Source organism: Thunnus thynnus, chromosome 15 (assembly GCF_963924715.1).
Source record: "Thunnus thynnus chromosome 15, fThuThy2.1, whole genome shotgun sequence".
NCBI lineage: Eukaryota > Metazoa > Chordata > Actinopteri > Scombriformes > Scombridae > Thunnus > Thunnus thynnus.
In genome coordinates this window covers 4,526,729-4,540,329 of record NC_089531.1, presented here as the reverse complement: position 1 = coordinate 4,540,329, position 13,601 = coordinate 4,526,729, and the positions used below count along the sequence as shown (strand labels likewise).

Genomic DNA, 13,601 nt, shown 5'->3' with positions numbered 1-13,601 from the left:
CACACCATGATTCATGTCAAGTGTAGTGACCTGGTGTTGCTTATGCACACACACAAATTACTGTTTTTAGGAGTTGTGTTCTTTTTGTTCTGTCCCTGAGTTGTTTTCTTTTATAATGTATTTTGTTTCCTCTGAAGCACTTTTTGATGAACTGGTTCATCAAAGGCTTTTTTTAATGAATAAATAAATGAATAAATAAATAAGTAAACTTGATTAAACATAAACATAAATAATATACAGTACATAATAGGACATTTTTTGGTAAAATCTCACGTGCAGTTGATATTTCAAAGTGATCAAAAGTTTGGGTGGTGCACAGAAAGTCTGTGTTTACACCAGAGTGCCAACGTCGTGACGTCTGTACAACATGACAGGCATCTCATCATCACTGTCCTCTGGCTCAGAGTCTGAGTTGGAGTTGGAGATGGACTTGACATGGGAGGAATTTGAATGAACATCAGTACATGTAAATACCACCACACATACCACATACCACACCTGGAATACTTCAAGCAGGTGACTAAACCATTTGTTCTAGTCTAATGACAGTAGCATAAGGGTGCAGTTTGACGTATGTCAGTAAATTAAGTCTCCACTGGCTTTATTATTGAAAGAAAAGTATCTATAGGACAATTGAATGTTCAGTACTGTGATTAGTGTCTTACATAGCACAACCCTGAATAATTGGTGGGAGGTACATCCTAATCAAGCTGTCCTTATAATCAATTCTATGAATAACAACAAATGCTGTTTGATATAGGACATATCAGCTCAGCCGCTCACTGTGCAAATGTGGATAGAATTACCAGTAGAAAGCATGATTGGTGACCCTTGTTAAATTGGTAGAAAACAAAGATGTGTCTGATTGTCCTGTCGGTTTCCTGTTTTTTAAATGTTATTTTTTGTTGTTTTTTATTGTCACTTTGAGGCCTAAATGATTGCTTTATTGGACTTCATTTGCAGGAGTTTCTCAATACTCAATCTAAGTATTTGGAACAACATTTCAATATGGCCTGAATTGAAAGTGTACGTCTGAATCTTATCTTTAAATAACTGAATAGTAGAGATGGCACAGCTTTGTGCCATTTGCCAGCAGTACTATAAAACCAAAGACTATAGATAATTATTATTACTGGTAATTCTAGTATCAGTACAAGTGTTTGTTGTAGTAACTGTAACTATAGTAACAGTGAGTGTTGAATAGAAGTCAAAAAAGTAGCAACTGTAGTAGTAGTAATAACAGTAACACTTTTTTAGTTATAATATCAGTAGTAATTTACCTTTTTGCCTGGTAGGTATGAATCTTGGCTCTCAGGCTTTGATTCTCTGGGCTCTGTGTCCATAAAGGCTATATAATGGATCAGGGTGTATATTCTGGATAAAAACAGAACAGAAAAGTTATATTTTTAACATTTTTAACATTATGAGCATCAAAAACATGTTGATAACTGAATAGTGACTTGGTGTTTTGTACCTGTGGTACAGCATGGCAAGGAACTGGATCACAACTGACACAGCGAAGCCCAGAATGAACATGAAGGAAATGGGATCGATCACAATGTTTTCTCCAGTGTATTGCAGTTGGAGGTCGAATTTGGGGATCTGGATGGACAAGGACATGTTGAAGAGCTGGAGGGTAAAGGTCGCCACCAGCCACATGGCATTCACGGTGAAGAAGACGAAGTTTATCTGTGTGTTATGACAAAGATAAGATTCATTTAATTACATTGCACATTGGTTTCCTGTTAAGTATGTAACAGTTCCTCACACTGACTGTACCTTGTTTCTCAGCTCTCTCAGGTCACTGGCGATTTTTTTCTGTCTCTCTTTGTCATCAGGCAGAGGTTTCAGGTACTTTTCCTGCAGCTCTTTCCAGAATGCCTCCTCTTCCTGCAGAGAAACACACAGCTCAAATCATTACTCTGAACATACATCATATTTAAGCTGCGTAGTGATATAGGTAGGGCAGGGAACTAGCTTTGTGTATTTATTTACTGGTATTCCCAAAGATATACTATCGTTGTCACTGTTTGAGTTTAGCAGCAACAGTATAAAATACATGTCAAATGAATGAAGCATACCACAGAAGAATAACATAAGGCAGTTAGGGTAATTTTAATATTTGTGCATGCATGTACAGTCAGTTTTTGCCTGCTGTACTGAAACTGAATACGATGAGCATCATTTAGACATTAGACAAAGGTGATTAAAATATAATTTGAGGCAGATAATCATACTTAAATGATAAAACAAGACATACGCACCTGGCTGAGCGTGTCCTCCTGCAGGTGCATGTCAACAGACAAAGTCTGTAAGTCTGTGACCCAACCTGAAGAGAAGAGCAACACAGGAGAATATTAGACAACGTGACATCTGAGAGTGTGTTTGAAACCAACATTTTTGCAGCAGATTCAGACTTTTACAGATTTTTGCCAAATCCTCAGGACTTACACTGGGCAGGATAATTGAAAGAAGGCTCCTCTTGCCTGAAACGCAATTGGAAAGATAATCAGTATCATCTCACACTTTTTATAGGTGACACGTTATATTTCAATCGCTGTTTCAACTTAAGAAAAATACTTCTGCTCTTCCTCAAGGATCTTTATGTCCTCCACAATGGTGTTTTGAGGATGAGGTTCAGGCTGTGTGGGCTTGGGGACCAGGTTGTCCTGGCTGACAGTGAGCTGTTCTCCATTAGTTCTGTGGCTGGATTTTTTACATTTGGCCCACGAGAAGAAACGTGCGAAGGTGCTTTTGGCTGCAGGCATGAAAATTTGTTTAAGTTCAGTCAGCTCAAGCACTAATACTTGTTTGGTGTTACTCTATGAATGTAATAAACTTGTGTCTTTTTTATGTTATCTTATCCTAGTTTAATCTGCTATCTACCTTTCTGGGCTGGTGTTTGTGGCTTTGTGGTTGTAGGAGGGGCGGCTCCAGCGGCAGGCTTTGTCTCCCTGGTGCCCCAGGAGACGTTGTTCATGTTGACCATGGAGTAAATAGTGAGCAGGAGGTAGGCACTGGGGATACAGATGATGTAGAGAAAGCCGTGGAACACCAGTGGAAATTCCTGTGGATGCATTATCGCAGTGATGATGTAAATGATCGCCATGGACACGACAAAGATGCTGTTGGGTGTCAAGATGGTTTTGTCCTTCACCATTGAGCCTGATGGAAAGTAGATGGGTGGAGCAATCTTAAGGTTAAAGCAGCTTAAGGTAGGTCTTCATGTGCAACTAAAGTTGCCACATAAATTTCTACATAGTCTATTTATGTTTAACTCACTTATAATGGTCATTGACACCACCAACATTAGAAATGCATATATGACACTCATGACTTCTGCAATAATGATCTGAGTGTCTGTCTTGAGCTTGAAGCAAAGACCCAGGTAGATGGCAGGAGGTATCACAGACAGGACCAGAGCGCTGTTCGCATTGATGTTGAAGATGAAGGTCAAACCTCCTGAAATACACAAAAGACGGGCCTGAGTTTTACATATTCTACTTTCATTTTATTTGCATACATTTCAATAGAAATTCAGTTGATTTCAAAATTATAGTTTACAAAGGATTATGTCCTCATCTACAAAAATGAACCTAACCTGCGATCAAAAGGCAGATGGTTGCGGGCGCCAGTATAGCTGATGCCAGGGCAAAGAGCTGGTAGAACATGAAGAGTTTGGATATGGACTGGTTCCTCTTTGAAATCAGGCTGGTGGCTCCCAGAAGATCCACAACGTTGGCCATTGTGGATGGTCCCCAACGCCGACGCTGATGGTGCAAAGAGCCATTAGCATGTGATAAAATGATGTGAAAAAATACAAGCACTGCATAGGAGCACAGTTTTGATCTTGATCAGTCCCAGCACTCACCTGGTTGTAGAGTTCTTTGAAGTCCTCCGGGGCGTTCGTGTAGGCATCAGATGCTGCATTGTACTCCACTCTCCATCCCTGCTTCAGCAGAAGCGTACACAGCCAGCGGTCCTCACCTGCAGGGTACAGAGACTTTGTTTAAATAAAGGAAGGAGAGACGAATCATGAGGGATGACATCAGGACTGAGTTCCGAGACAGGAAGTCTAAGAAATGGCATCCATTACCTTGGTCATATTGAATGTAGTGGCTCGCCTCCATGGACTTGGTAGAGTATCTCTTCATCACATTGTCGTCCATAAGTGCCTCTGCTCTGAACAGGCTGAAGCAGCCGGGGCTGCATAGCACGCAGCCAATAACATGCTCCGCCGTCTTCTGTAGCCAGTGGCTGACGGCATACTCAAACTTCTGAAACCATACTGCAGGACCTGCCCAGGAAATACAGAAGCTTTATTAACCTCAGTGCAACGGTGCTAGTCACTGTTAGCTTTTCAGGTACAATGGTTGCTATTAGAGATATTTGTTATTTGTGCTTAAAGCTTTACCTTAACCCCTGTCTGTTAAACCTCTCAACTGTTTTTTGTTTTATTGTACTATGTGCCAACCTGAACCAGTGGGGTGAATCCTGCCACATGCTGCCCCAACACGTGGGTACATTTTCAGACGATCGATGAGCAGCATCACAGCAGCCGGCTGGAAGTCTGTGTCCCCGTCCAAAGCAAGGAGGTAGGTGTTGTGCTTCTTTTTCTGGATGAAAATGCACAGTTTGCTCTGTCTTACATTTATACCACAGCCATTTAATTGAGGAATACTGCCCATACATGTAAATGCTCATTAAAAAGTCCACAAAATATATACACAACATTTACAGTGTGTCAAAAGTTGGCTGTGTGTTCTTCTGTGTATATGTGCCTTTCTTCTTTTCTCACCTGGACCTCTGCTTGCAGTTCTTTCTCATCCTTTCCTCTCTGCCAGCATCCGTAGTATTTGCTTGTGAGTTTCCAGCCCAAAAGATAGTAAAGGTACATGACCTAGGAAATATTAAATAACAGTTAAAACAAATACATCTAACAGTGCATTGTAGTAGAAAATATTTCATAAAGGGTTGAGTCTCCAGCAAGTCAGTTTCCTACCTGAGACCACCTCTTCTTGTGGCGGATGAGCTCTTTGTTCTTGAAGTGGACCACAATGATGTTGCCATGAGGCATGGTGACCACAAGACGACCTCCATACGGCGTCCTTACGATCTTCTGATCAGGGATCTGCTGCTGCTCTCTGAAGAACTTCTCATCAATGTTCATGAAGTTGCTGATAACAGAGAACAGGTAATAGTGATTTGTACTTTGTACTATGAAAAATGTGTTAACTACTACTTTTGTTAAGCTACAATTAATAACCTGTGGTAATCTTTAAGACTTAAAGCTCAATGCACCATCATTGTAGATAATTTTTAAGATGGTTCTTACCCATAAACTTCTGTGAGGATTTTCACAAGGTTTATTGCATATTCATTGAGTTCAGACCCATGATGCCCCTGATGCCCTTCAACAGCATTGAATGCATCATCAAAGTAGATATGAGCCTCAAAGGTGAAATCATTGATCTTTGGCTCTTTCTTTGGTCTGTACTTGTCCAGTCTGCAGTGATCAGAAAATGACAAAGAGGAACTGTGAGGAAATCCACTGTGAGGAAGTTAATGATGAAGTTGTTACCAATGTACTGCTGAAACTGGGTGAGCTGAGACCTTAAACTTTAGTAGATGAAATCTGTGACAAAAACATCTTTGATATCCAAAATGGTAGGTTAACTCATTTAACAGACTTTTCCTGCTTTTACATTAGACAAACTTCTAACTATAAGTAGCATTTCTTCAACTGAACTACAGGACTCAAACTCTCTTGGTAATATCCTTAAGTGTTCTAAATCATGAAACTGTATACATGTAATCTCTAGCAGTTTATTCTCTTCTCTTACATCTCTTTGGTGTGAGGGAATTCAAAGAATAATTGGCCTCAAGGAATCAACAGAGAAAGAAAGTAATGAAAATGAAGGTAATATTACATAAGAGAGACAGAGCATAGAGTCTGCATAACTCACCTGAAGATTGAAATAATGATACTAATCATCTCATCGTAGGTCTCGTGCCACATGGTTGCACACAGATATACCATTACTGGCTCAAAGACTGCATAGTCTCTGAAATTAAAAGATTTGCAAATTTGAGATTTTTTTGTTTAGAGGACACACAATTCAATCCCATCTCGATAAACTTCTTCAAGGTCCAAACACACCTTGAAGGCTGAAAGATCTGACTTTTGATGATTCTTGCGAGGACCAAAAGTGGAGGATTACTCCTATGCAGACACCACACACTTACCTCTTCATTCTGTCTTTGGTCTGAATGTCAAATCGGGTGTTGAAGAGTAGGGACTGCTCAATAAAGGTTCCTTCATATAGCCTCCTGATGAACAGGTCCTGGGTCCTCTGGATACGATACACGTTGAGATACCACAAGTGGAGGGTGGCCAACACAAGACCGAGCCACCAAGCCACTGCTGAACCTGAGGAAAGATCAACAAAAAATTTAAGGAAAATTTCAGCTTCTGACATGATGAAATATTTTAGCATATTTAGAAAAGTGCAGAGCTTTCTGACATATCAGTGGTAATTTTAATATCAAATCTGCGACAATTATGAACATGCAGCACTATATAACAAAATAATCCTGCAGGGTTACTTGGTGATAACTGTTGCTTAACTGTGTTTAGTTGCTTAAATTGTGTATGATAAGAGTTTTGGGTCATTTCCATTTCTGTTTAAAAATAACTTCATCATGATGCAAAGATACTGAGGCTAGATTTTTTTCTTTAAAGCAATGGTTCCTGCACACACCTGAGCACTGTGGCTGACAGGTATGTAGAACAAGGTGTGGTGGCCTTAAGAACCTCCACATTGAGCCACATGTAAATTTAAAAAAAAGTTTTGGTCTGGTGACCCTCTTATGTGACCCTCATATTTATAATTTGTGCTAAATTACATTGTAGGTAATACCAGGCTCTAGTTTATTACCTGATAGTAGGCCGATGTCAGTTATACTAGACATGTCCAGGAAGCACAGAGTGTGTGTAACATCTAAAACCAGATGTGGGAACACATTGCCATTCAGGCTTTGGTTTCTTGCATACACAACTTCAGTGCAGTAGCCTGTGAAGTTGACGCTTTCAGTCCCATTCAGACTTATTCTGTAGTCCTGATAGTAAACAATAACAGGGATGATCAGCAGAGCCATCACAGCCAGAGAAGCCAGGTACAGAGGCAGGATGAAGCATCGTCGCAGGGCGTGCATCTTGCAGGCTGCAACTGCAAACCAGTGGCACAGTGCTGAGGAGATGAGCTGGACCCCGATGATGATGGCTATAATCCTTGTCTCACGACTCGGGATGGAGGTCACTATGCCCCAGTCCATCTTGGACAGAGGGACGTAGGCGCCAAGCACACAAGCAGTCACCACGATTCTGAGCAGGCTGGAGAGGATTTGCAGCATGTTCTGACACTTTGTCATGTCTCTGCAAAGCATCTTGAGGGAGACAGAGCCACTGTTCTCACTGATCAATCTGAAGTAGTTATCCCACCAGTTGAAAGACACCAAGAATGACCCACCAACAGCTAGACCGACCCAAATTGCCATCTTGGTATCATTTGGATCCTTCATAATGTATAAGACAAGGAACAGGATGTAACCAAGCAAAATGAGGATGAAGGCAGTGATGGATGGCAGCAGGAAGCGGTTTCTTTCTTTGGCAGTGCACTGGGCTACCACCTGCAGGAGTGCAGACAAGACGCCCACACCGTTCAGTATGGTTACATTGGTCACAATGTCCAAGTGTGGCATGGCCACTATGGTGAGAACTGCTGCACCCAGAGACACCAGGAACTCAAAGAACAGAACCTGAAGAAGAGGCAGAAGAAAGAGATGAAATTCAACTTGGTAAAGAAAAGGGCCAATATATCTGCTAGGCTCTGTCTTTGGCATCAGCTAAAGAGAAAAAAGATTTAGGAAAAGTAGTTGGACTTTGTCTCACCAGGGCAGCAGTTGCTTTCTTTGGCAGCTTTGATGTTTTGTAGCACGCTTTCCAGAAGCTTTTGAGGAAAAGAAGGACGCTGGAAGTGATGAGAGAGCAGCCGATACACAGCAGAGCGACAGGTTTCTGGTCAGCTGGGAGGGTCTTAGTGCCTTCATTGGATAAGGTGATCAGGAGGAGGAAAGAAGTCTAAAAACGAGTAAATGAAAAAATGGTTATGATTAAATCAGTTCATTAATACTTCATTGTGAAATGAGCAGCTGCTACATAGACAATGACTGGGTATAGTACTTTGTGGAATTGAGTTATTAGGACAAAATTAAGTTTATATTCTAGACTTGAAAACAGGTATGGACAACAATTTATTTATTAATAAGCATCTTAGAGTACCTTGAAATGTGCTTTATAAATAAAACGTATATATATATATATATATATATATATATATATATATATATATATGAAAAATTAGTTAATGAAAATAACAAACCTTGCTACATAGCGCCAATCCGAAGACAAGCACAGCGACTACACATAAAGAGATTAACTTCAGCAGCTTTATTAGTTTCCAGGGCGTATGTTCATCTTCAATGACTGGGACCTCTCGACAGGTATCCCACAGCCTCCTGATTAAAGATACCAAAATGTCAAAGTCCAAGGTAATCTGACGGAAGTAGGAAAGTAGTAACATAACAATATATATATATGTATATATATTATATATATATATATATATATATATATATATATATATATATATATATACACACACACACACACACACACACACACACACATATATACATACATACATATACACACACACACACACACATATATATATATATATATACATATATATATATGTATACACATTAGGGATGTGCAGAGAGCGCAGTACAAAATTATTTGTATTTGTATTTGTATTCGAATAAAATTGGACAGAGGCTTAAAAAAAAAAGTGTTACAACAAGTGTTCATGAAGCTTGTTCATGAAGCGTGTGTCAGTAGCTCAGCTTTATCTCTAGGGAACACTCCCAACTCTGGAAGTGATGTCCAAATTAGGAAATATGCATCATGTAGCAGGTGGATGTGACTCCCGTCACTGAGGCCTACTAATAGACATCACAGCGGAGCAGAGGAGAGACACTGAGATAGCGATATAACCAACCTGCACTCTGGTATTTGACATGGTTCATTTTTCTTCCTGAAAACAAATAATTTTTGAAATATTTGTATGAAACAAATATTCGTAAAAAAAAACAAACCAAAAAAAAACACTATTTGTGCTTTGCCAATAATGTATTTGTATTTGGGCACACCCCTACTATACATATATATATATATATATATATATATATATATATATATATATATATATATATATATATATATATGTAAATTGATAGATATAAATAAGCACGTAGATGTAGATATATATGAAGTGGAAACCATACTAATGCTTAAAAATAGAAAGGGCCCTATCTTACGCTAAGCGCAGCACAAGTGTCTTCGTTATTTTAAGACCGACACAATTGTCATTTTCCCGTCCAGCGCCCACTTTTTTAAAATAGCATTTGGCACTTGCGCCCATCAGAGCGCCCATGGGCGTGTTGGTCTAAAAGTAAGGTGTGGTCAGGTGCATTATCGGCGCATTGCTATTTTTGAGGCAGCGGAGAGCGATTGCGCTATTGACCAACAAAAACCTGGTCTAAAGTCAATGGCGCGGTGTTTCACTGTTATTTTAAGGGCGCATTATCAAGACAGTAATGTGCGCCTACACAGGCGGCCGCACAACATACACTCTGCTTGTTACATACACAGGACGCGCAGCAGTGCACAAACATGCAAAAGGTAACAAATTAAAGGAATACAATGTGAACGATTATCATTGTGTATATTAACACATTTCAAAATACATGTCATAATGCTTAGTCATAATATTTATCAGAATTAACTAATCATAGTAATGATGGATTAAATTGTTTAATTATTTGACCAAATCATGGTAATACATGTAGGTATTTAAACAACGGATCAGACACAGATCGACTCTCCTGCTGCATCAATACATGATGACATGAGGAACACATGAGGAAATAAATGAGGTGGAAACAAGTATTAAACTGAGGAAGGAAATAAATCTGGACAGCTCCTAGTTGCTGCCAGCAGCAGGATCAGCACCTTGTAGAGCTGATCAAGCCCTGATAACTGTGTTGATGATTCTTTACATGATTACAATCAATGATTTAATTTTTGAACAATATTTAACAAATATTCTTTAACATTTTTGAGAGTACAGTGATCAGGTTTCCATACTTTCAGCAATTAAAACCCTGCTGATTTGACCTGTTACTCCATGACTGAACAAAACGATTTTAAAGAAATCAAAGCTGTAATTAAAAAAATAAACCTTTTCAAAAACCAAACGAAGATAAATTTGCAACAAATTAATGAGCAGGATCTTAAACTGGTGGTCTGTGGCCACGGGAGGGTCCAGGAGCAGCAGAGGCAAGTGTGCTCGTTATGGATCGTGCGCTTTCACTTTGCGCACGAGCAGATCCGTTTCCTCTGCAGAGAAGCGCTCCTTCTTACTACTTGGCAAATGAGCCATCATAATAGCAATCCGCCAAGGTGGAAGCGCACCTGGCTCTTAAAGGGAATGGGAGATGACACTGTGATTGGTTTATTGCATGTTACGCCGAAAATTATTAATTAATTAGGAAACTATGGACAACCGCTTTGAACCTTGCGCCTGACGCAGCGACCATTTTTCCGCCGTTAAAATAGCAAAAGTGGATTTGGACGCACCCTAAATGCAAGTGCGCCGTGCACTTCAGACCGTGCGCTTTAGATCGTTAAAATAGGGCCCAAAGTTTTTAAAAAGTGTATTATTTGAAAATCCTGCAGATGATTTGTATGCATAAATGTAACTATAAAATTTTACTCTCCATATCTGCAATTACTTTTTTCCCATTGTGAATTCCTCAAAATAACAAATATCTAAATTAAAAAGTAATGAACGGAGCAGCTTTTGACATTTTCTACTTAAAAACATGCATAACTTATTTATATTACATTAAAACTTTGAATAATTGCAAATAATAAAAAAATATTAAATTACAACATTAAAAGAATGAAGTGAATGAGGTGTTACTCAAAGCAACTATTAACAACCAAAATTAATAATATTCCATTATTTTAATATGTTGAATATTTCATTATTATTTTCATGATTTTTAGTTAAATAAATTGCTTTTTTGCAATATATATATATATATATACATATATATATATATGTACAATTGGAGTGAATTACCAGCTATTGCCAAACGCATTTTATTTAATTTTTTTAAATTATTTTTCTAATGAGCGTATACTTACTTGGGCATATCTCTTTCTTCCTCCATGATGATTGTTGCAAATGCATGAGTACCTTTGACAGCTTATAAAGGTTAGCACCTGTAGCTATGACTCATCACACCTGAGCACCAGCCAGGTATTTCATCAATGGGGAGCCAGGAAACAGACGTAGGTGAATGAAGGTGATGGGCAAGTTGTTGGAAAGAAGGAGGGACAATTCCATCTTTTATACTACCTATTTTATGGTCTTTATGCTTCCTTGTTGTGCTCTTGTGAAGCAAGATGTTCCCATATCTGTCCATGCTCTCAGTTGACACAGTACAGCATTATAAATACTTACGACTTTGGTTAGGAGGCAGATTGTCCCACAAAACTCATGTTGAACATCTCATTCAAAAACTAAAAATTTATATTGGATTCTTGTACCGGAACAGGGCTTGTTTCCCTTTTTTTAAAAAAACAAAAAAACAAAAAACACATTATACTATCTACCATCCAGTCCACATTGGATTGTAGAGATATCCTGTATGCTCATGCTGCTGCTACCACCCTTGTTATACCACCCCGCTAGACGCTTTCTACCACAGTGCCATTCGATTCATTATCGCAGACAGCTATCGCACTCACCACTGTAAATTATGTGAAAAGGTCAGAGGTCATCACTGACATATAAAAGGCACCAGCGTACCTGTGTCTTTATTTTTAAGGCCTTGCTATCTAAGTTGCTTGAGTTATTTAACATCCTTAGTTGAGCTAAGAGTTAATAACCATGACATGAAGCCACAGAGCAGGTTGGCTTCAAAAGTTCTTCATACAAAGTCGGAACAGGAGAAGACTGGTTTCAGGTATGCAGGTAAGCAGTGTGTCTGTGAGTGTGTGTAATGATGTAACTTCTTCTCAGCTCTCTCTTGCAAAAGAGATCTTGAGCCCAATTAGATTTTCTGAATAAATAAAGCTTAATAAATAATATATTTTTACTTTTTAACTGATCTTTTTCTCATTATTTTGCATTATGTAAAGCACTTTCCTACACAATTTCCTGCACAAAATGTGCTATATAAATAAACGTGCCTTGCCTAGACCAAAGATCAGGCCACCAAAATCATTAGGAATCACCATCTGGGGAGAATAAATATTTATAAGACATTCCATGTAAATCTAGTTAGTAGTTGTCTGGATATCTTGCTCTGGATCAAAGTGTTCAGATGAAACAATGAGCAAACACATCAGAGTTTCTTGATAAGAGCGTAATTCACCGGAGCATGTTTGGAGCCTAAGTCCAGCAGAAAACTTGTGCCGTCTGGACCTTCTGAAAAGTACAACTAATGGGGAAGCAATTTTACTTCTAAATCAAGGGGAAGATATCTATTATTTAGTTGCAACTTGGAGAAACATGGAGCTTTTTCCCTTTTAGCAACACACAGTTACACAACCAAAGTCGAGTCAAGTCCATTTAATTATGGAGCACATTTAAAAACAACAAATGTTGACCAATGTGTTTTACAAAGAGAGATGATAATCACAATCAAATAAAAACACAGATATAATTATGAGGATCAAAAGAAAATGAATAAAATGTGAGATGGGTGAGCTGTCACATTTCCTTGATGACGATTAAAATGCAAAGAAAATATGGATCATATATATATCATCATATGGATCACCCCTGGGTTTTAACTGGGAACATGGTTTGCAGATCTCCAGTGCACTGGAACAAACTTGCCTTGCTCGACGGCATTTTAACAGAGGTGTGCCTGCATGATTTACTTTGTCTGTCTGTCTGCGTTAATGTATTTTCACTTTGCACCTGCTGGGAAAAAAAAAAAAAAAAGATGTCCTGCACAAGGAAACTGAAGAGTAATTTGAAGAGGGGGAAAGTCTGAAACCAACTGTAAATAATAACATCATGAATAGCATGATCAACCCTCACGCTAACTTACTATCTTTTACATCTGACATCATTCAGTGCTTCACTGGTTTCCTCATGTCTTTATTCTTACTCGCCACACCTCACATATCTTTGATGTGGTGTGGGACAATTTAAATACATTTAATGGAAACACTGTGGACTTTGGCCCCCATCACTCACACTGAAAGCACATTTGGTATTTTAATAGCCAGTACAAACAGGAGGAATGATTACAGCGAGGAAAACCTCTTTCAGTTCATATGGACACCTGACTGTTGTTTTCAGACAAACTTGAAAAACTGTGAACCTGTCCTTTAATGACAAAGGTTGCAATGATGACATGACTAAAATTAAACTACAGTATTTCTATTTTCTTTT

General features: G+C 38.8%; 1 protein-coding gene across 1 annotated transcript; it reads right to left on the bottom strand.

Annotated features, from left to right (window-relative positions):
- Positions 1-330: 330 nt before the first annotated feature.
- Positions 331-11,537, bottom strand: LOC137198595 (chitin synthase chs-1-like). The gene is made up of 20 exons (XM_067612443.1): positions 11,436-11,537; positions 7,952-8,140; positions 6,939-7,818; positions 6,247-6,430; positions 5,336-5,506; positions 5,003-5,177; positions 4,799-4,900; positions 4,475-4,616; positions 4,097-4,297; positions 3,872-3,987; positions 3,602-3,770; positions 3,283-3,462; positions 2,887-3,165; positions 2,581-2,758; positions 2,452-2,486; positions 2,265-2,329; positions 1,780-1,890; positions 1,475-1,689; positions 1,281-1,374; positions 331-429 (listed from the first exon to the last, which is right to left on the bottom strand). The coding sequence occupies exons 1-20, from the start codon at positions 11,535-11,537 to the stop codon at positions 331-333; spliced, it is 3,687 nt and encodes a 1,228-aa protein (XP_067468544.1).
- Positions 11,538-13,601: the final 2,064 nt, after the last annotated feature.

Bases quoted from the DNA above. Each gene is read 5' to 3' on its own strand.
- LOC137198595 (XM_067612443.1), bottom strand. From the start codon at position 11,537: ATGGAATTGTCCCTCCTTCTTTCCAACAACTTGCCCATCACCTTCATT. The intron at 6,431-6,938 runs GTAATAAACTAG...ATCTTTCCTCAG, and splicing joins TGACATCGGCCTACTATCAG to GTTCAGCAGTGGCTTGGTGG. The intron at 2,759-2,886 runs GTAGATAGCAGA...TCATGCCTGCAG, and splicing joins ACAAACACCAGCCCAGAAAG to CCAAAAGCACCTTCGCACGT.